Source organism: Podarcis tiliguerta, assembly GCF_965153285.1.
Source record: "Podarcis tiliguerta genome assembly, chromosome: 13".
Classification (NCBI taxonomy): Eukaryota; Metazoa; Chordata; class Lepidosauria; order Squamata; family Lacertidae; genus Podarcis; species Podarcis tiliguerta.
The window spans coordinates 48270436-48293718 of NC_139546.1; the positions used below are offsets into that span (position 1 = coordinate 48270436).

Sequence of the window (23283 nt, forward strand, 5' to 3'; positions counted from 1 at the left end):
GCTGGATGAAAAGCAGCTCTGGAGTGCCTCTAGATTCTCAGCAGTTTGCAGGACGGATCCAAGCACATACTGGGAACATTGGGCTTGCGCAAGTCATTATCATTTCCTAATTATGAAATGCCTCCTTCCAGACGCCAACTCATCTTCCCAGACTTTCATTCAGACAAGGGATGTTCACAACAACATGGATTCTCAATCCACTCCCAACACAACTTAATGTACGAATGAACCAATAATAATAATAATAATAATAATAATAATAATAATAATAATATTTAGTTATACCCCGCCCTCCCAACCCAAAACCGGGCTCAGAGCGGCTAACATCAAATGTATAACACATTAACATAAAATCACAATTCAAAGTGTTGGTGCTGACCTTTAAAGCCCTAAACGGCCTCGGTCCAGTATATCTGAAGGAGCGTCTCCACCCCCATCGTTCTGCCCGGAGACTGAGGTCCAGCTCCGAGTGCCTTCTGGCAGTTCCCCCACTGTGAGAAGTGAGGTTACAGGGAACCAGGCAGAAGGCCTTCTTGGTAGTGGCACCCACCCTGTGGAACGCCCTCCCATCAGATGTCAAAGAGAACAACAACTACCAGAGTTTTAGAAGACATCTGAAGGCAGCACTGTTTAGGGAAACTTTTAATGTGTGACATTTTAGTGTATTTTTCATCTTTGTTGGAAGCCGCCCAGAGTGGCTGGGGAAACCCAGCCACATGGGCGGGATACAAATAATAAATTATTATTATTATCAGGCAATCAATTAAAATACATCCTAAAATACTCCTGCTTTTATGGCCAGAAACCAAGTTTGAAGCGTGCCTGGCTCAATTGCCAGACAAAGGGTGCTCCCAGACTGTCACTATTTTGGGGCTCCATCGCGCACCGCCGGTGGCGCAACGAACCCGCTCCCCTGCTAAATGGGGTGCTTTTTTTGTGTAATAAGGAAAACGAGGCAGAAAGCGTGACGCTGACGCCATCAAACCTCCCCACAAACGACTCGGGGTGGAAGGATGCTTCCATAAATGGCAACCGTCATCTCCTCTCCCTGCAAGCAAATCATAGTTGAACGGTCAAGGAAATGGGCTCTCCGGAAGGAGCCTCAAATAAGGGTTGGTAAGGATCTGTGTGATTAGCCAGGCAGAGAATAAAGGATTCTTCTGGGTCTCATTTCCTCCAGCCAAATAATTATGTGGGCACCAAATTGGGCAGGAGCAGCCGTTCCCATCAATTGTCCCTGCAGGATTGGGCAGTTTTGTGGTTTCCCTTTGATGTTGACGGTCCCTGGGACCAATGCCCTCAATTATCTTATTAAACGCATCCTGCCCAGTGCTTGAGTTCTTCAAAAAGAGCACACCGCCTTCTGATCTATCGATCGCCCTCCATTGCCAACGCCAATTCCTAGGAGCAAATAAAGCCGCCAAATATCATCAGCTCAGACAATCTATTCTACCAGTAACTGGGACCCTCCGGGGTCTTTGGGGTGAGAAGTCTCTCCAGCAGTGAGAGAACTCTGCATTTGCTCAGAGGTCCCTTTCACCAACTCCCTCTTCCTGCCTTCCAGGCTGCAGCGGTGACACCATAAACTAAATCTCAGATCTTACCTGCAAAACAGGGCCGCTCCGTGTTTCACCATTAATAGGAAGCGGCAGAGGAATCCTTTCTCGTGCAGTGAGAACCCCAGCCCATCTAATTCAGAGATGCCTGCACTGACTGGCAGCACCACTCTGAGGTTTCAGGCAAGCCCTACCTGGGAATGCCTAGGATTGAATCTGGGACTGACTGCATGCAAAGTAGAAGCTCTCCCACTAATCCAAAAGCCGACCGTCTCTCCAATCCAGAGACAGACAATGCAATGATCTTCAGGTGATGCCAACCTGCAACTCACATTGTTGTTGTTTAGTCGTGTCCGACTCTTCGTGACCCCCTGGACCAGAGCACGCCAGGCCCTCCTGTCTTCCACTGCCTCCCGCAGTTTGGTCAAACTCCTGCTGGTAGCTTCGAGAACACTGTCCCACCATCTCGTCCTCCGTCGTCCCCTTCTACTTGGGCCCTCCATCTTTCCCAACATCAGGGTCTTTTCCAGGGAGTCTTCTCTTCTTATTAGGTGGCTAAAGTCTTGGAGCCTCAGCTTCAGGATCTGTCCTTCCAGTGAGCACTCAGGGCTGATTTCCTTCAGAATGGAGAGGTGTGATCTTCTTGCAGTCCATGGGACTCTCATGAGTCTCCTCCAGCACCAGAATTCAAAAGCATCAATTCTTCGGCCATCAGCCTTCTTTATGGTCCAGCTCTCACTTCCATACATCACTACTGGGAAAACCATAGCTTTAACAATACGGACCTTTGTTGGCAAGGTGATGTCTCTGCTTTTTAAGATGCTGTCTAGGTTTGTCATTGCTTTCCTCCCAAGAAGCAGGCGTCTTTTAATTTCATGACTGCTGTCACCATCTGCAGTGATCATGGAGCCCAAGAAAGTAAAATCTCTCACTGCCTCCATTTCTTCCCCTTCTATTTGCCAGGAGGTGATGGGACCCGCAACTCACATTACCTCCAAGCAATGTCCGAGGGAATCACAGAGCTGGAAGAGACCCCTAGAGTCATCTAGTCCATCCCCTGCAATGCAGGAATCTCAGCTAAAGCATCCATAACAGATTCCGCTTAAAAACCTCCAAGGAATTCACCGCCTCCCGAGGAAGTCCGTTCCCCTGTCAAACAGCTCTTAACTGCCAGAAATTTCTTCCTGATGTTGAGTCGGAATCTCCTTTCTTGTCACTTGAAGCCATGGGTTCGAGTCCTGCCCTCCAGAACAGGAAAAAAACCCCAAGCTTGCTCCATCTTTCATGTGACAGCCCCTGAGAAGATGACTATCATATCTCCTCTTTTTCAGGCTAAACATCCCCAACGCCCTCAACCGGACCTTATAAGGCTTGTTTTCCCAGACCCTCCATCGTCTCGGTCGCTTTCCTCTTAACACGTTCCAGCTTGTCAATATCCTTGTTAAAACTGTGGCGCCCAGAATCAGACACAGTTTTCCAGGTGGCAGCCTGACCAAGGCAGAATAGAGGGGTAGTCCATGGCCGTAGCCAGTGGAGGCCCCCCTCCCATTGGCGACCCCTTCTCTGCCCCCTGGCAACTGAGCACGGGGTTGAGGAATAATAATAATAATAATAATAATAATAATAATAATAATAATAAATTTTATTTATACCCCGCCCTCCTCCCCGCCAAGACCAGGCTCAGGGCGTCTAACACCAAATCGAAAACAACTGATTGAAATACAACTTAAAAACAAGAATAAAATACAACGTTAAAATGCAGCCTCATTTCAGCAGAAACTCAAAAAACCTTTTGGGGGACGAAAACCAAGGCTAACTATCCAGACTGGTGCTAAGAGGGCCAGAAAAAAGCCAGAGAAGTCCCCAAGTAGGAACTACCGTATTTTTCGCTCTATAAGACGCACCAGACCATAAGACGCACCTAGTTTTTGGAGGAGGAAAACAAGAAGAAAAAAATCTGAATCTCAGAAGCCAGAACAGCAAGAGGGATCGATGCGCAGCAAAAGCAGCAACCCCTCTTACTGTTCTGGCTTCTGGGATAGCTGCGCAGCCTGCATTTGCTCCATAAGATGCACACACATTTCCCCTTACTTTTTAGGAGGGGAAAAGTGAGTCTTATAGAGCAAAAAATACGGTATCTTACATCACGACTCACTATTTGACCACCCAGCCCAGTGCCATCTCCTCTGACGGAGGCCAAATCCACACCAAACCCTCCAACCTCATTTCATAGACTCAGAGAACTGTGGGGTTCGAAGGGCTCCCCATCTAGTCCAACCCTGCGGGAGTGTCAGCTAAAGAATCCCCGACAGATCACTACCCAACCTCTGCTTTTAAGAAAGGGCACATGCAGTGGCGTAGCGTGGGTTGTCAGCACCCGGGGCAAGGCAAGTAATTTGCGCCCCCTAACCCGGGGCAAGGCAAGTAATTTGCGCCCCCCCCCGCTGCACTGTCCCTCCCCCAGATAGTCCCTCGCTCTCTCTCCGCACCGCACCGCACGCCTGGCACCCTCCCCTCCACAGTGGGCGGCGACCGGCGGCTCGGATCGGATTCGCACAGCCAGCACTGCAGTGAGAGAGAGTGAGTGAGCCAGGTAGGGGCAGAGAGCTGCGAGTGCGAGCGCGCCCCCCCCCTCAGATGTTGCGCCCGGTGCGGCCGGCCCCCCCTGCATCCCCCACGCTACGCCACTGGGCACATGGTTTCCCCCCAAAGGATTCCTTGGAAGTGCTGTTTGTTCCGGACGCAGGGACTCGTGGCTTTGCGACAGGTAAACTACATTTCCCAGGATTCCTCGGCGGGGGAGCTCTGTGCTTTAAAGGTATGGTGTGGTCATTGGCCCATAGCTTGGTCAATGGAACACGAGGCTCTTTAGGGTCGTGGGTTTAAGCCCCACGTCGGGCAAAAGAATTCTGCCTTGCAGGCGTTGATCCTTCCCAACTCTTTGATTCTATGTGACCTGGGTTTCCAGCTACCTTTAAAGCCCTAAACGGCCTCGGCCCAGTATACCTGAAGGAGCGTCTCCGCCCCCATCGTTCAGCCCAGACACTGAGGTCCAGCGCAGAGGGCCTTCTGGCGGTTCCCTCCCTGAGAGAAGTGAGGTTACAGGGAACCAGGCAGAGGGCCTTCTCGGTGGTGGCGCCCTCCCATCAGATGTCAAGGAAATAAGCAACTGACTTTTAGAAGACATCTGAAGGCAGCCCTGTTCAGGGAAGTTTGAATGTTTGATGTTTTATCGTGTTTTCAATACAGCGGTACCTCAGGTTACATACGCTTCAGGTTACAGACTCTGCTAACCCAGAAATAGTACCTCAGGTTAAGAACTTTGTTTCAGGATGAGAACAGAAATCAGGCGGCGGCAGCAACAGCAGCAGCAGCGGGAGGCCCCATTAGCTAGAGTGGTGCTTCAGGTTAAGAACAGTTTCAGGTTAAGAACGGACCTCCGGAACAAATTAAGTACGTAACCAGAGGTACCACTGTATTCTGCTGGGAGCTGCCCAGAGTGGGGAAAGCCAGCCAGATGGAGGGGGTATAAATAAGTCATTATTATTATTATTATTATTATTATTAGTTCCGCAGTTGTACCTGGAGATGTCAGGAATCGAACTCAGGACTTCTGCATACAGAGCAAGTGCTTGACCTCTGCGAACCACCTCTTATGTCTTTTCAAAAATGTGCCTCTCCTAAAATGCCACGTCTGCCCTCTCTGAGGGCAGGGGGCCGTATTGTGATTGTGGGTGGGCCGTTCGAAGGAGCACGTTCCCCTCCCAGTAGATGCTGTGGAATGCAGAAGGCTCCCCGGCCCCTGAACCCAAGAAATTACAGAGGCGGCCGGCCTTGCAAGCTAATCAGAGGGTGGGATGTTTTCTGTTTTTTAATCTCAGGCAAGGAGGAACAGAATGGCGGTGTTGGGGTGGGGGGAAACGAGGGCTTAATTATGGGAACGGCTGGGCCGGAAGCCAAGAAAACAGACTGCCTGCCAGCCCAACCCCGCTACCAAACCCTGTGCTCCCGAGCGAAGTTTAGCAACGCGTCCAGGGACGCTGAGAGCCACATTCCTCGCCCACTTGAGCAGATAAGGAGCACAGACCAGTTCCTCCACTAAACGGGACACGTCCTCTGGGAGCGAAAGCTCTTGGCTGCAGAGCCCCAGTGCAACTGTGCTGCTGAGGGGAGGGCAGGCAGAAATCCAAGAGGGCAGGCTGAGAACCAAGCTTCACCCGGTGAATTTCTGCCTGCAGCTTCGGCTGACAACTACGTGGCAGTAGGGAACACGGCAGCCGTGGCCTCAGTGAAATTTGTGGGATGCATCTCAACCCTGTCCTGGTTACGTTCTGACCAAGAAATGTTTGGTGTGGGTGAGAATGGGAAGGAGAGGGAAAGGCACTTTGCACATGCTCAGAAGCAACCTCGCTTCACTTCGGGCAGCTGAGCAAAGCCCTGCTGAGCGTTTTGGCTCATCTCTGAACCTTGGGATCGCAGCAAAACAGAACGGGAGAGGGTCATCGAGTTTGACCCCCCCCCCCGCCCTGCGAGAAGAAGAAGAAGAAGAGTTTGGATTTGATATCCCGCTTTATCACTACCCGCAGGAGTCTCAAAGCGGCTCACATTCTCCTTTCCCTTCCTCCCCCACAACAAACACTCTGTGAGGTGAGTGGGGCTGAGAGACTTCAGAGAAGTGTGACTAGCCCAAGGTCACCCAGCAGCTGCATGTGGAGGAGCGGGGAAGCGAACCCGGTTCCCCAGATTACAAATCTACCGTTCTTAACCACTACACCACACTTTAGAATCACAGGAACCTGGACTGTGTGAAGCAATGGAGTGCACCTCCAAGGGTGGAGTCAAACCACTGGAGAATCACAGCACCTGCTGCGGTTGCAGACCCAGAACTCCTAGCTGCTGCCTCCTGCGTTGTTTTTGCTGAGCTAGCAGCACCAAAGTGCCCCCCTCGCAGTGCAAGCCTGGGACCCCACTCTGGAGACCCCACTCCTGAGCTTTTTGAGGCAATTTGTGTTAGGCATAAAACATAAACATCATGATTTGCACCCGGGGGAACTTACATTCTCTGATCGGAATATTATTTGCGCAAAGAGGGGTACAAGCTCCTGTAAAAAATACGCACCAGGGCAGGCCTGCTAGAATTTAAGGTTACCAGATTTTTTCCCCAATGCATCTGGGGAAACTTTTCAACTTCAATTGATTTTGTATGGGGACTGATTTGTAAATCTGGGGACCTTCTGCTAGATCAACCCTTCTTGCTTCATACATTCAGACACATGCTTCTGGGAAGCCCACCATCGGGGAACGAAAACAACAGCCCTCTCACCCGTCCTCACTTCCCAAGAAGAAGGAGGTCCATTTAGGCACCTCCCTTGTGTATTTGCAAACTTCCCTAAGCTAGGCATCAACCCTATACAGTGGTTCCTTGGTACTCAAACAACTTGGAACCCAAACACTGCAAACCCGGAAGTAAGTGTTGGGCTTGCGAACATTTTTCGGAAGCCGGGCGTGCTCCGTTTTGAGTGCCACGCTTCCATTTTGAGTGTTAGGCAAGTAACATCCGAGCGGCTGTTGTCCCATAAATAAAAAGTCTTTTCTGATCTTTTGGTATGTTGCTACCTATAATTCCTAATAAGAAAGCTTCTGGTTTTTAAACAAAGGTTATTTTAAACATTTTTTTTATTTCATTATATATCCTTTCCCAGAAAGCTTTGCTTACCTCACACGTCCACCACATATGATAAAAGGTACCCCTTACGCGTCTTTTTTCGGAAGCCGGATGTGCTCCGTTTTGAGTGCTACGCTTCCATTTTGAGTGTTATGCTGAGGTCTGTCTGTTTTTGCTATTTATCTTGCCTTTTTGTGGCTTTTTTGTTTTGCTCTTGTGACTGTGCGCAACCCAGTTCAGCTACTGAGGGATTGGTTGTGTGACTGCAGCACATTGTTTATTGCTTTCATTTTATGGATCAATGGTCTCGTTAGATAGTAAAATTCATGTTAAATTGCTGTTTTAGGGGTTGCTTTGAAAAGTCTGGAACGGATGAATCCGTTTTGCATTACTTTCTGTGGGAAAGTGCGCCTTGGTTTTGGAACGCTTTGGTTTTGGAACAGACTTCCGGAACGGATTAAGTTTGCGAACCAAGGAACCGCTGTACAATGTGGCAATGGATTCCACAACTGGGAGAAAAAGCGGAGTTACTTGAACAACACTCAGGTGTGCTGCAGAACATTGGGCGGCTATTTCTGGCCTGCTTCCGTCTCGCCTAGTTCCTCCAAACTTAGCAGCTCAGTCACAAGGACTAGACGCTCTGTTTAAAAGCAGCAAAGGCCCCTGCCCCACTCCGCCCCCCCCCCACGACCGACGGCCAGATATCCCTCCATTTCTCGGCACGCTCACCGATAAGGAACTCGAGGCAGATGCGGTGCTCCTCAGGGTCGTACGGCTGGCGGAACTGGAGCTTCATGTCAAAGGGCTGGCCGCGGCGGAGGATGAGATTGTCGTACTCAAACTCGTTCGTGTGGTGGGCCCGGCGGTTGCTGCTGGATCGGCCGCTCATCAGGTCCACACCGCTGACCACCAGCATGCCCTCTGCTCAAGGGAGGGAGGAAAAGATGTCAGAAAGAACAACAACTACCAGACTTTTAGAAGACATCTGAAGGGAGCCCTGTTTAGGGAACCTTTAAAGTTTGATGCATTACTGTATTTTAATACAGTGGTGCCCCGCAAGACGAATGCCTCGCAAGACGGAAAACCCGCTAGACGAAAGGGTTTTCCGTTTTTCAATGCGCTTCGCAGGACAAATTTCTCTATGGGCTTGCTTCGCAAGACGAAAATGTCTTGCGAGTCTTGCAATTTTTTTCTGCTCCCCACCCACTTTTTCTAAGGCACTAAGCTGCTAATAGCCTTTTAGCAGCTAATCCGCTAATCCCTTAAGCCTTTAATAGCCGCTAATAGCCGCTAAACCGCTAATAGCGCTAATCCGCTAATAGGGTTGCTTCGCAAGACGAAAAAACCGCTAGATGAAGAGACTCACGGAACGGATTCTTTTCGTCTTGCGAGGCACCACTGTATTTTGTTGGAAGCTGCCCAGAGTGGCTGGAGAAGCCCAGCCAGATGGGCGGGGTATAAATAATAATATATTATTATTATTATTATTATTATTATTATTATTATTATTATCCCGGCATTGTATGGTTGGAAGGCTCATCTCGTCCCCTGCAATGCAAAAATCTCTGCCTAAAAAACCCCTGACATTCAGGGCTGGATTTAGGTTTGACAAGGCCCTAAGCTACTGAAGGCAAAGGGGCCCTTTATATGTCCAGCTGTCCTTTGTCAACAACAAATTGTCACTTTTGGGGGGGAGGGTTGACTATATTCTATATGGTCATTTATGGACCTCATAGGTATCTCAAGCCATTTGCCCATGTTGCCAGGCAAGCAGTCCGCGCAGAATGCAGGCACCCTCTATATAGAAAGGAGCAAAACAGTGATATTTTAGGGAGCAGGTGAGCAGGCCTTAGATCATAGGAGCCTGCACCACACAAAACACTGTTGCTGTATGTAGGTTTTATTTCAGGCATAGGCAAACTCGGCCCTCCAGATGTTTTGGGACTACAACTCCCATCATCCCTAGCTAACAGGACCAGTGGTCAGGGATGATGGGAATTGTAGTCCCAAAACATTTGGAGGGCCGAGTTTGCCTACGCCTGTTTTAATTTATTTGTTTTATATCTTATGTTTTGAAAATGAGTTTTTTCCCCTTTAATTTTTTATATTTTGGAAATGGGGTTTTTTTCCGTTTAATTTTTTTGGGGGCCCCCCAAGAGAGTGGGAACCTAAGCTATAGCTTGTTTGGCTTATACATAAATCCGGCACTGCTGGCATTAACGGAGAGAATACACACGTCAAATAATACAAATGATGCGGGCGATTTTGTTGAAAAACGGCATCCTTTTATGAAACACTTTACTGGCAATGCTGAAGACTGGCAGCTACCGAAATCACAGATTGGACTTAGGGAAACTTACCGTAACTAGATGAATGGTTAAAATCGTTAGTAGGATATCACTTATAGTTTAAGGCTGAATTCTGGACATAACGGAAGAGGTGAAGGGTTCGGACGATCATAAAAGATGTGGGAGGAAATGATTAATAATAGGACCCACAAAGGGGAGGATGGAAGTCTAGGAGATTCCTTGGAATCTTGTGTTTATGGCTTACGTTTGATATATCTCTGTAAAATTTTAAGTTGAAAAACCAAATAAACAAAAATTTAAAAATAACAATAACAGATTGATCCGTCCTGGAGTGGAGAGAGTTGGAGTTTTGTTTCTGTACCTTTCTCTCTTTTGTAATTTATATATTGGAAATCAATAAGACTACATTTATTAAGAAGACAGAATCTCTGACAGATGGCCACCCCACCTCTGCCAGTGAAATGGAGTCCCCCACCTCAGCTGGAGGGAACTGAAGTTCCAGCTTGTCAATATCTTTCTTAAATTGTGGCGCCCAGAACCGGACACAATATTCCAGGTGGGGTCCAGCCAAGGCAGAACAGAACAGGTCTATGACTTCCCTGATCTGGTGCAGCACAGAATTGTGTTAGCTTTTTCTGCTGCCGCATGACACCGTTGACCGATGTCAACATCTCACCTGGCGAGACTCCTCCGTTGGAGGCCCTGAAAACATATGGAAGGAGTACAGCAGAAACCCATCAAAGGGTACAGAATTTATTCCGATGCATTGCGTACAACTCTGCAGAAGGATCGCCAGTGGATTTCTCCATTCAGGGAAGAAAGAAGGGTTCTTAAAATATTGGCAATAAGGTTCACAGGTCAAAACAGTATCAGTCATGTGCATAATGCCTTATTTATTGTTTTATTGTTGTTAGCCGCTCTGAGCCCGGCTTCAGCTGGGGAGGGCAGGATATAAATAAAATTTTATTACAGAAGACAAGAGGGGAGATCTCTTTCCCCAGCGCTTACACCAGCCTGGTGCTATCCAGATGTTCTGGCCTATAACTCCCATGATGGTGCCATCCAGATGTTCTGGGCTACACCCCCATGATGGCACTGTCCAGATGTTCTGGGCTATACCTCCCATGATGGTGCCATCCAGATGTTCTGGGCTACACCTCCCATGATGGTGCCGTCCATATGTTCTGGGCTGCAATTCCCATGATGGTGCCGTCCAGATGTTCTGGGCTGCAACTCCCATGATGGCGCTGTCCAGATGTTCTGTGCTACACCTCCCATGATGGTGCCGTCCAGATGTTCTGGGCTATAACTCCCATCATGGGAGTTGTAGTCTAGAACACCCAGATGGCGCTGGGCTGGTGAAGGCTGCTTTAGTCAGATGAACTTCTATTTTTGTAAGCACATGTGTTTTAAAGCCTCTGTCTCAAAGCTGAATTTCAAAATCAACACCTTCCTACCAATTCCCGTTTCAAAACTTCGAGAGAAGCCCAAAACCTGTGCAGCTGCACCAGAGTGCAGAAGGGGAGGGGAGAGATTTCATCAGGCAAGGCCTTCATCCACCTGCCTTGCCCCACCCTCCAGTCCCTGCTTCTCAATTTGGATTGTTATTATTTTATGCTCTGTGGCTTGCTGGTGTCTTATTGATGATTGTAGTTTAGAAATTATTTATTGTAACTGTTGTGGATTTCGGTTTAATTTTTATATGCTGATATTATTCTTCTATGCTATTCTAATGATTTTTGAAGGCTAATTTATTTGCTTATTTTAAAGTTACGTTTCATTATCACATTTTTGTCTTGCGTTAGATTGTTATAAGGTGGACATTCTTTGTTTCTTCAGCTTGTAAACCACTTTGGGTATTGTAAGATAGAAGGACGGTATACAAATTAAAAGGGATGATGATGAGCGGGATTTAAACGCGTCTGCACACTCGGATATTAATAGGCAAGGTGTTAAATTGTTTTTTATATGCAACAACAGCGACAAGAGTATTGTTAGCCCAGAAACGGAAACAAGAAGAAATCCCGACGAAAGAAGAATGGCAGACAAAATTGATGGACTACGCAGAATTAGATAAAATGACAGGAAGGATTCGAAACCTGCGGGACCAGAGATTTACAGAAGATTGGAAGAAATATACGAACTATTTGAAGAGCAACTGTAATCAACAAATTACGCTAGTAGGACTACAAGAAGTTTTGTAAGGGGAAATATATGAAACCTTGCAAAGTACAGAAAGGATAGAGATATTAGTTATGAGGTTTAAATGTAATAGTGGAAGTAAGAAATGTAATTGGAAGACTGGAGATATACCAACTAAAGAACAACGGCAAGAGAAGTTGATGAATTATGCCGAACTGGCAAAAATGACAGAAAGACGAAGAGAAAAAGACAACAGAGACTTTGAAAAAGATTGGGAACCATTCGTATTATATTTGTAGAAACAAAGAAAGGCAATAGACTTGATGGCAGGATTTAAATAAACATCCACATTATTAGCACCAGAAAATGTTTGGAAGATAGCGAAATAGGGTGATGTATTTAATTTTATTTTTATGTTTTTAAGGTTTGATGTTGTGTTATTCATAACTTTCTCTGTTGAACAATAGCAAAGCGGGTGAAAATAGAAACAAGAAACGCAAGTTTTGGAGGGGAGGGAGGGAGGAATATATAGTAAATGTTAAGAATTTGAGATGTATGTAATGAACGAAAATGAAAAACGAATAAAAATCTTTTTTAAAAAGAAATGTATATTAAGTGAATAGATTGGAAAATTTTCAGATGTGATTGATGGAAGTAAAAAAAATGGTATAAGATATGAAAGTATGTTGAATTACTGTTGAAAATGTTATGTTGAAAAATTAAGAAAAAGTAATATTTAAAAAATAAATAAACACGTCTGCACACTCTGCACATTGTTTTGATTTCACCCCGGCTCTCTCGCCTGGCAAGGGTCTCACACATCCTTGCCCAAGGATATCTCACCTCGGATAACGGGCTCTCGCCGTGCTCCTGGGACCTCCCCGGGCGAGGGACCCCAGTCGTCGTCCCCCTGGCCCGAGCAGCAGGCGCAGCATTTGTGGAACCAATTCCTCTTCTTCCTCCTGGGGCCGGTCTCCGGCTGATTGGGCTGCCGCACGCGGTAACTGACATTGGTCCATCGCCCCGCGTCCCCGCGAGTGTCTGCCACCGGCATCTTGTCTGCAGAGTAGGAAGAGAAGAAAAGATTAATGCAACGCCGTTTCCCGGCACTAGGGGCACTGTAGCTCCGGGGGGCAGAATTTCGAATCTATACTACAGTGGTGGCGCTGTGGGTTAAACCACAGAGCCTAGGGCTTGCCGATCAGAAGGTCGGCGGTTCGAATCCCCACGACGGGGTGAGCTCCCGTTGCTCAGTCCCTGCTCCTGCCAACCTAGCTGTTCGAAAGCACACCAGTGCAAGTAGATAAATAGGTACCGCTCCGGCGGGAAGGTAAACGGTGTTTACGTGCGCTGTTCTGGTTCGCCAGAAGCGGTTTAGTCATGCTGGCCACATGACACAGAAGCTGTACACTGGCTCCCTCGGCCAATAAGGAGAGATGAGCGCTGCAACCCCAGAGTCGGCCACAACTGGACCTAACGGTCAGGGGTCCCTTTACCTTTTTTACTACAGTGGTACCTCGGGTACTTAATTCGTTCCGGAGGTCCATTCTTAACCTGAAACTGTTCTTAACCCGAAGCACCACTTTAGCTAATGGGGCCTCCCGCTACCGCCGCACGATTTCTGTTCTCACCCTGAAGCAAAGTTCTTAACCCAGGGTACTATTTCTGGGTTAGCGGAGTCTGTAACGTGAAGCGTATGTAACCCAAGGTACCACTGTACTCAGCTGTTTTATTCACTCCACTCCAGACACAGCTGCATTTTAGCAGCAGAAAACCCTATTTCTCCCAGCTGGGAGGCTGGCAACTGTGTGGGAAGCATGGAATGGGCATTCTGGAGAGTCATCACATCCGTAGCTGACTACTAGGCAGTGGCGTAGCGTGGGTTGTCAGCACCCGGGGCAAGGCAAGTAATTTGCGCCCCCCCCCGCTGCACTGTCCCTCCCCCAGATAGTCCCTCTCTCTCTCTCTGCTCCGCACCGCACGCCTGGCACCCTCCCCTCCACAGTGGGCGGCGACCCGGCGGCTCGGATCGGATTCGCACAGCCAGCACTGCAGTGAGAGAGAGTGAGTGAGCCAGGTAGGGGCAGAGAGCTGCGAGTGCGAGCGCGCCCCCCCCAGATGTTGCGCCCGGTGCGGCCGGGCCCCCCTGCACCCCCCACGCTACGCCACTGCTACTAGGCCCCAGGATAGAGGCTGGCACAGCCCCTGGGACAGTAACCCAATATCTCCTTCAGTGAGGGTGGGTCTTCCTTGCTATCTGATAGCACCTTGGCTGAGGCAGGACTTATTCTACAGAACAGCCATGTCAGCCGGGGGGGGGGGGGGAGGGGACCCACAGCTTCCCCCCAGATTTTCCCTTCCAAAACTAGAAAGGGATGCCAGAGCTCGTGATCCGAGTTCTCTTGGCAAATCATTTTTTATTGATTTTCAATTTTTTTAAACAAATTGGTCACTAATGTAAACAAATTAAATCAAAACAAATTTAACGTTTTTCCAAATCGGAACAAATTTAACATTTCCTCCCCCCCCCCCCATTTCTGACTTCCCACATGCCCTCCTAGATGCTTCCCCATCACATTCCCCAATTAATTCTAGTTTATCTTCAAACCTTACAGAACATCGCAATAGCCATCCACCAATTCCTGCATGCATATTGAATTAACTTTTCCCGTTTCGACACGCGAGGCCCCTTATCAGATGGTCAACCAAATTGTTAATTAATATTAATTAACAGAGAATAAAACTTCCTCCCATCTGCTTCTGCAGCAGAAACGTAGCAGTCTTTTTTGCGGTTTTGGAATCAGAGTTCCCCTTTGCTCCACCTGCCCCCAGCTTAGACAACTCAGAAGTCCTGGCTTTCAAACTTCTAAGGCCAGTGGCGTAGCGTGGGGGGTGCAGGGGGGGCCGGCCGCACCAGGTGCAACATCTTGGGGGGGGGGGGCGCTCGCACTCGCAGCTCTCTGCCCCCTGCTAAAATCCACGGGTTAGGGGGCGCAAATTACTTGCCTTGCCCCGGGTGCTGACAACCCACGCTACGCCACTGTCTAAGGCTCAGCCTGGGGGAAAAAAAATCGGTTCTCATACCTTGAACGGAAGGCATGGAATTCCAGAATTCAACAGGGGGTGTTTCCCCCAACTTGCCGCACCGCCTGTTGAATGTGGGACTGCCACGCCTCTGTCAAGAGCACAGGCACCGTGCCAGAAACAAAAGGTGGCAACCACCCCGGGCTGCCACCAGCCGAAACCACAAAGCCTGGCTTTCCTCCTGGCAGCCAGGGAAACGAATTGGTACACAAATAAATCGAGTGAGAGTATGACTCTACTCAAAAGCCTCTTCCATCATCAAGCCCGGCTTCTTTCTACATTCTTATCCAGGGCTGGGACGCTGCTAAACACCAGCTCTGCCATTCATTTTTAAGCCACCTTTGTCACTTCCTGTGGGTGTTCTCCCCCGCCTCTGAAAACCTAGGATTATATGGCCAGAAGATGCTGCCCAGGTGAGAGTCATTTGAAGGCCCAATCCCTTCTTTAAAGCGATATTCCCCTCTGCGTTCCAATCTGCAATCTCGGCTTTATTTCACAGCTTTTCCTTGCAGACTGATACATCTCCAACCCAGGTGGATAAAAAAAAAAAATCAAAGATTTTTATTATTTTTTTTTTTTAACAAATTGGATTTTTTAAAATTTAAATTGGTTTTTTAAAATAAAATGCTTTTGGAGGAAAAATCTTTCTATTTTTTAAAATAATATATATATTTTGATTTCCATTTTATAGTATTTAAATACAACCTTATTCTTAACTTTACTTCTTGCTCTTATGAGCTAATCAACTTCTCTCCCTCCCGTCTCATGGGTTTTCATAATTCATTTCTATACCATAGCATTTGTACCTCTTCCAATTTACATTTCACATTCTCCATTGATCCCAAATTTTAAATAGATATAAAAAGGTAATGCTCATTAGCATTACAAGTCTTGTTAATTCAACCCTGCTAGTGTAGTTCTATGTTTACAATTATCCCTCAAATATTGTACAAATTTACTCCAGTCTTTTTGGAAATCTTGATCACTCTGGTTTCAGATTTTCCCAGTCAGCTTCGCCAGTTCTGCATATTCCATCATACTGATCTGCCATTCTTCTAAGTTACATTATAGTCGAAAGGCTATTCATTAGGAAATAAGGATTTGTTTCAAGTTTTTCATGTTTGCTAAAACTTAAGGTTGTTTCTTTTTTAAAAAATTGTTTAACCACATCAGTTAACCAACATGAACACATATGCTATAATGTCATTGTTTTAGTTAAATAAATTGTTTAAACTGTTACTAAGGAAATGATTATTTTTCTCCTTCCAAGCAGGTGCAGCAGAAAAGTTGTCCAAATATAAACAGTTAACTTATCAAACCGCACAATAATTTCATAATGATCGGTCTACGCATTTCTAATAGTATAACCAAATCTGTAATTTTTTATATAACTGTAAAAACTACTCTGAAAATTTATTATTCCGAAAACGAAACCTGGTTGTAAATATTAAGATGATGCCAGCAAGAATGAGTCTTTCTGTAAAAATATATATGATTTAAATCAAGTCTTACTGACTAGTGATTTAAATCGATTTGATTTAAATCAAATCCACCCTGTCTCCGACTGTCATCCTTGACCACTGACCACTGGCTGGTGGGAGCCAGGCCTCACTCAGGCCATACATTTGAAAGCGCCCACTTCAATTCCCAGAGTGGACAAACAATCAACGCCTCTTCACGTAAGATGGCAAAACTGAAGGCACTGAAAGAATATACAAATTGAAATCTTTCAAAGAAGACTGGAAACCTTTCCTAGCCTATATTAAAAGTTAATTCCCGTGCGTGAAGGCCACAACGGGGTTTGAAGTGCAAGAAAATAGAAGATATCAAGAAACATGCTAAAGAGGAGGAAATTAGAACCTTAAAATACAATTGTATGTAATTTGGGTTATGAAAATCGATGTTGGGTGAGCACGGAAAGTGACTAGTTTGGTTGAATTGGAATATAATTGCTGAGTAACAAACGTATTCCAAATGGGGGAAAAGAGAATAAAATATTATTATTTTAAAAATTCCTCTTCACAGGGAGCACTGGGAATTGTCGTTTTGCAAGGGGGTCTCCTGACAACTCTCAGCGCCCTTAAAAAACGACAGCTCCCATAATTCTTTGAGGGAAGCCATGGGTGTTTAAAGCGGAGTCACGGTGCTCTAAATCTATGGCGTGTCTGTGGCCCCAGAGTTCACCGGTTCAAGCACAACGTTTGCCAACCTGGTGCCCTCCTGGTTTTTTGGGGGGGCAGTGGTGGTGCTGATGGGACATGTAGTGCAAAGCACTGGATAGGCAAAATTGGCGTCCCTCTAAGCCATCTCTGGCCTCATTCTAATCTGCAAAAAACAACTGTTGCCATCCCAGAGGACTGTGGAATCCAAGACCAAAGTCTCCCCGTTCGATCTAAACCTGGTTTTTTTGGCAACTGGGCGCTTCCCCAGATGTTCTCAACTGCAACTCCAACCAGCTCCAGCCAGCATGGATGTAGTTGGAAACACCTGGATGGGGACTAGGCTAGGCCATCTTAAATATTTTGGGAGGAGGGTACCAGAAGGACAGATGTTCTCTTTCGACCGAGACCAGTCCCTGGACAGCTCTTGTGGCCATGCCGCCTGGGGTTGCTATAGATCATGGGTAGGCAACCTAAGGCCCGGGGGCTGGATCCGGCCCAATTGCCTTCTCAATCCGGCCCGCGGACGGTCCGGGAATCAGTGTGTTTTTACATGAGTAGAATGTGTCCTTTTATTTAAAATGCATCTCTGGGTTATTTGTGGGGCCTGCCTGGTGTTTTTCCATGAGTAGAATGTGTGCTTTTATTTAAAATGCATCTCTGGGTTATTTGTGGCATCGGTTCATTTTTTTTCTTCCCAAAATATAGTCCGGCCCCTCACAAGATCTGAGGGACAGTGGACCGGCCCTCTGCTGAAAAAGTTTGCTGACCTCTGCTATAGACTAAAACAGGGGTCGGCAAGGCTTACCTTGCCCGGGCCGGTTCACTGCCACAGAGCCCCCTCTGTGGGCCGGATTCTGTCATCTGCGCAGCGCGCACGGACTCGCCAGGCGGGCGGCTCAGTTTGGGGGCGGCTGATGAGCCGGTAAAATGACCCCCATGGGCTGCTTGTGGCCCATGGGCCTTAGGTTGCTGACCCCTGGACTAAAATAACTGGAGGGCACCATGTTGCAGAAGGCAGGATCCTGGCTTTATGAATCCCACAGGCTCTGGCTATAATGCTCACAGGCTGTGGACACAGTGTACATTTAAAGCAGGCAACGCCCCTCCAAAGAAGCATGGGAACTGTAGTTTATCTGCCACAGAGCTACAGTTCCCAGCAAACCACGGTCACCAGAATTCTTTGGAGGAAGCGAGTGGCTTTGAAGGCGCTCTGTCCCTGAGCTACGACCCTCTCCCGAATGTGTCTAGGGGGAAACCCGAAATCTTGGCTGTGCTGACCCAGACCCTCCCCTCAGAGAAAGCCAGACACCCTGGAATCTCCCTCCTTGAAATCCAGTGCCCAACCTCTTAATCCCTGGGGTTTTTGTTTTGTTTTCCAGACTCCCTTCCCCTTTCCGCGTGCAAATATTTCCTGACTCAGCGGTCAGCTGTCCGGTGACTTTGGACACGAGGGCCCTCATCTCTGGATGTGGAAATCCGAGGGTCAAAAATAGGGCTGGGTGGGCGCCCCAGAAGATACTGGGCTACCTCTGCCCGCCTGCCCTCTGCTCTAGCTGACATCACTCCAGATGTGGACAGATGTTTCAAAGGAGGAAGGGAGAGACGTCAGGAGTTGGCAGAAAGACCTTGCGCTCAGCCCGGATGGCGAAAGAGATAGAACAATTCAGAAACGCTTTCGTAACCGCTGGAATTGGCTCCGTTCAAGGCTTTGGGTATTTCCCTGCATGTCGAAAACAGGACTTTGGGAAGAGGCCACAGCAAAGTGGAAGGGCGAAAAGGTTCTTGTTGAAATCCCCGTTATCTCCAGGAAGGGCCTGTCTGAAATACTGCTCCCAAGAATAACAGCTATGGGGAAAAGGTGGGTGATAAACCTCACAGGAACAACAAGAGCAGTTCTGAGTTGGGTGGGTCAACATTCAGAGGACCAGATAGCCAGGGGTGGTGACAGACCTCTGCCTGAGGGCTTGGGGTGATGCTGCCTGTCCGAGCACGCTATGTTTGGTAAGTCAGACCATTGATCCACTCTGCCCTGTGCTGTCTACACTGACTGGTAGCAGCTCTCTACGGTTTCGGACAAGGTTTCTTTTGCAAGCCTTTCGTGGAGATGCCACCTGCGCAACACACGCCTTGCTTTTTATTGTCGCAAGCTGATCCTGCAACGAGTGCTGTTTTTACAAACCCACTCCTGCGGCAAGACTCCTTACGGGGTCCTCACTGCGAGATCACATTCACCCGTGCTTTACCAGCTGCACTGGCTCCCGGTGGAGTACAGGGTCAGGTTTAAGGTGCTGGTTTTAACCTTTAAAGCCCTATACGGCCTAGGACCCTCGTACCTACGGGACCGCCTCTCCTGGTATGTCCCACAGAGGTCTTCAAACAAAAACATCCTGAAGGTCCCAGGCCACAGAGAGGTTAGGCTGGCCTCAACCAGAGCCAGGGCTTTTTCGGCTGTGGCCCTGATCTGGTGCAATGCTCTGATAGCCATGTTCAAATATATAAAAGGATGTCCACCTAGAGGAGGGAGAAAGGTTTTCTGCTGCTCCAGAGAAGCGGACACGGAGCAATGGATCCAAACTACAAGAAAGAAGATTCCACCTAAACATTAGGAAGAACTTCCTGACAGTAAGAGCTGTCCGACAGTGGGATTTGCTGCCAAGGAGTGTGGTGGAGTCTCCTTCTTTGGAGGTCTTTAAGCAGAGGCTTGACAACCATATGTCAGGAGTGCTCTGATGGTGTTTCCTGCTTGGCAGGGGGTTGGACTCGATGGCCCTTGTGGTCTCTTCCAACTCTATGATTCTATGATTCTATGATTCTGTCACAAGAGACTAGGGCCCTGCGGGACTTGACATCTTTCCACAGGGCCTGCAAGACAGAGCTGTTCCACCAGACCTTTGGTCAGGGCGCAGCCTAACTCCCTCCTTTGGCAGTCTTCACAGAACTTTAGCCCAATGGTTGCCATCAATTTGAGTTGAATTAATTTTATAATGAAATGATTTTAGAATGTTGTACTATTTTATTGTTGTTAGCAGCCCTGAGCCTGGCTTCGGCTGGGGAGGGGGGGATATAAATAAAATTCATCATCATCATCATCATTATTATTATTATTATTATTATTATTATTTTGCACCCAGCGATCATGGATTTGTAGAGCTGGAAGGGACACAAAGGGTCATCTAGTCCAACCCCCCACAATGCAGGAACTTTTTGCCCATCGCAGGACTCGAACCCACAACCCGGAGGTTAAGAGTCTCTTGCTCTACCGGTGCGGGTCTGCCTTTCGCCACAGCTTTTTGACGCTGCGCTGTCCATCCTTTCCCGAAAACTATCCACACACGGAAAGGTCAAGGCTCGGGTCTGGGTGGAATATTCCTGCCCCCCGAAATGTAATTTATTTGTTCGTTTTAGACCTTTCTGCTCTTCCGCACTTCCTTCAGAACATCTGGCACAACCCCAGCGAAAAGCTAAAAATGATAAACCTGTTGACAATTAAAACCGCAGTTCGCTGTTAACATAATGAGGCATCGTAAAACCTGCTGCTCAGGCAGCGTTAAAAAAGCAATATCCATAATGATTAAGCAAACAGCTTTACTCGCTTTGGAAAGTGTAAACACAGTAGACTGTTCCTGACGCCCAAAAGGCAACAGAGACGGCACTATGGAAACATTACAACCATTCCCTCATAGGCGCGTGTTAGTGGAACTCATAGCTGGGGTGCCACCACAAAGAAGGCCCCGCATCTGGGAGCCACCCACTTTCAAATGTGGAAGCTCCTTCCGGTGCTTTCCAGAGGTGGAAGCACCTGATTTCTGGGGGCTCACCTCCATCAACAGGCAGGTTCCTAAGAGAAATACAGCGTCCCCCAACCTGGCGCCCTCCAAATGGGAGTTGTGCTCCCTCTGGAGGTTGCACCATTTGGGGCAAGGCTGGATCAAGGATGCCTCGCTCAAAACCAGCACGATGAGCCTGGGAGCAAGGGAGAAGGTGCCCCAGGTCCTTTAAGGACGGCACACACGGGAATTTACATCTTTATCCTTGTTTGTTTCTATAGAGCCATTATCAGTTTTGCCTCGAGCAACAGTAGCTTGCCCCAAGGAGCTTACAATCTGCTGGAACAAGCCAAAGGCCTAAAGAGTGGATCACCTAGATGCCTCCGGGAAGCCCGGAAGCAGGACGGCGAGAGCAATAACCTGTTATTTCTGCTGCTCCATGGTCAACGGCTAGTATTCAGAACCCTTTGTCCTCCGATCTGGGATAGCTGTCTAGGTCGGTTGCCTTATTTTCCATACAATGTGGCCAAATATTTATCAAACGACGCCTTAGGGAGCACAGAACATGCAGCATGGGGCAATGGGAGTGGTTGGGGGAGGCTCAGAATTAATATACGGAGTGTCTGGAGTCTGGATCAGGCCAAAGGCCCATCGAGTCCGGCATCTCAACCGGTTCTTGACTGAAATAAATAAATACGTATCCAGCATTCTGTCCTCACAGCAGCCAGCCAGATCCCCATTCCTGAGTGCTCTCTCTCTCTCGCTCTCTCTCTCTCTAAGGCCAATCCTCTTTTCAAGCCCATCTGAGTGAGTGGCCATCGCTGTGTCCAGTGGCAGTGAGTTCCGCAGCTCAACTGCTCTCCGGGCGAAGAAAGACTTTGCTTTGTGAGGCCCGAATCTCCCAACATTCAGCTCCATTGGATGTCTGCGAGTTTCGGCGTTGTGAGAGAACAGCATCATTTTTACGCACCGTCGTAATTTTTACGCCCCTCTCTCATTCCCTCCCGTCACCCGGTTGCCTTTTTCGCTAAACCTCCACTCAGCCGGCTGGGAACGCCGCTATCTTTAAGAGCTTGTTCCCATGACCACCAGTTAGCATGCTTTAAATACCTCTGCCTTGCAAATATCCTGCCCAGGCCACTTTGGGTAACACCGCAGAGTCCTGGGCCGAAAGTTTCCTATGCCAACCTGAGAGCTAACAAGCACTTTGTGGCAGCCTTGATGAACGTCGGCAGGGAAGAAATAGGAACACCCTTATCTGCAAAGACGCATTTCGCAAGATATTAATTCAGGGACTCCCTAAGGTGCTGGGCTAGACTCTGGTTTCAAGCACCTGGGAATTGTTGTGGCAACCAAGTGCCCAATTGTGTCTGTGCCCTTCCTTGCAGGTTTTTTAACCATGGATGCTTTAGCATCGCAGGGGGTGGACTAGATGAACCTAGGGGTCCCTTCCAGCTATGTCTTAGGGGTGCATCAAGATGGAAGTCCGTTTAGCAGCAACCCAGTGTTTGTCTTCTTCAACAAGGGCTGCGGCTCAGTGGCTAGGTAAAGGGACCCCTGACCATTAGGTCCAGTCGTGGCCGACTCTGGGGTTGTGGCGCTCATCTCGCTTTATTGGCCGAGGGAGCCAGCGTACAGCTTCCGGGTCCTGTGGCCAGCATGACTGAGCCGCTTCTGGCGAACCAGAGCAGCACACAGAAACACCGTTTACCTTCCCGCCGGAGCGGTACCTATTTATCTACTTGCACTTTGACGTGCTTTCGAACTGCTAGGTTGGCAGGAGCAGGGACCGAGCAACGGGAGCTCACCCCATCGCGGGGATTCGACCCGCCGACCTTCTGATCGGCAAGTCCTAGGCTCTGTGGTTTAACCCACAGCGCCACCCGTGTCCCTGGCTCAGTGGCTGGGCATCTGCAATCCCCCCTCTCTGCAGTCCTGCAGTCTGTTGCCAGCCAGAACAGGCAGCACTGCCCTGGATGAATCCGTTTAGTTATAAGGCAGCTTCCCGGTGTTCCCAGCAAGCCCAGGAGTCTCAGGGGTGGGGAGGAGGGCTGCTGCAGGTTGGGTTTCCCCTGCACGGGAAGAAAAGCACTCTGCCCATGCTCAGGGGCCCTCTTGCCACACTGGGCGAGATCCAGGGAATTAATTTCCTCTCTCATCCGGGTGGCTGAACAGGTGGACGTCCTCAGGGCCTGGAATGCAGGAAGGAGCTGAGGCGCGGCTGAGGCCAGGGACTTGCGTGTGCGTTGGGAGGACTGGAGATTTGGGAATATCCTTCCCAGGAAAAAGTTGCTCATCTCCCAGGGTGCCCCACCCACCTGCTGGCCAGGTAGCCAATGGGGACGGCCTCCGTAGAGCTAATTAAGGTTGCCAAGGTGTGCGAACGGTGAGGTTTGCCGGTTCAGCTGGATGGAGCAGGTGAAACTGAGTTTCTGGTTGGGCCATTAGCTGTAATGAAGCAACAGCTAAACAAGCCCCGGGGCCAAATCTGGGAACCCAGGAGTCCCGGCTTGCAATAATTTTCCCAACAGCAGGTGGAGGTTCGTAAAGAACTCCAGGGTCCTCGATCCAGGCTTGCCATATCCCTCCCATGTCTCG

General features: G+C 48.4%; 1 protein-coding gene across 1 annotated transcript in view; it reads right to left on the reverse strand.

The window, feature by feature from the left end:
• TGM1 (transglutaminase 1) overlaps positions 1-23283 on the reverse strand; it is a 56952-nt gene that overhangs the window by 29625 nt on the left and 4044 nt on the right. The window contains exons 2-3 of the mRNA XM_083410201.1: positions 12516-12731; positions 7951-8142 (exon numbers count right to left, since the gene is read on the reverse strand). Coding sequence (XP_083266327.1) covers positions 7951-8142; positions 12516-12726 — 403 coding nt within the window. The 5' untranslated portion in view covers positions 12727-12731. The remainder of the gene's footprint in view (positions 1-7950; positions 8143-12515; positions 12732-23283) is intronic.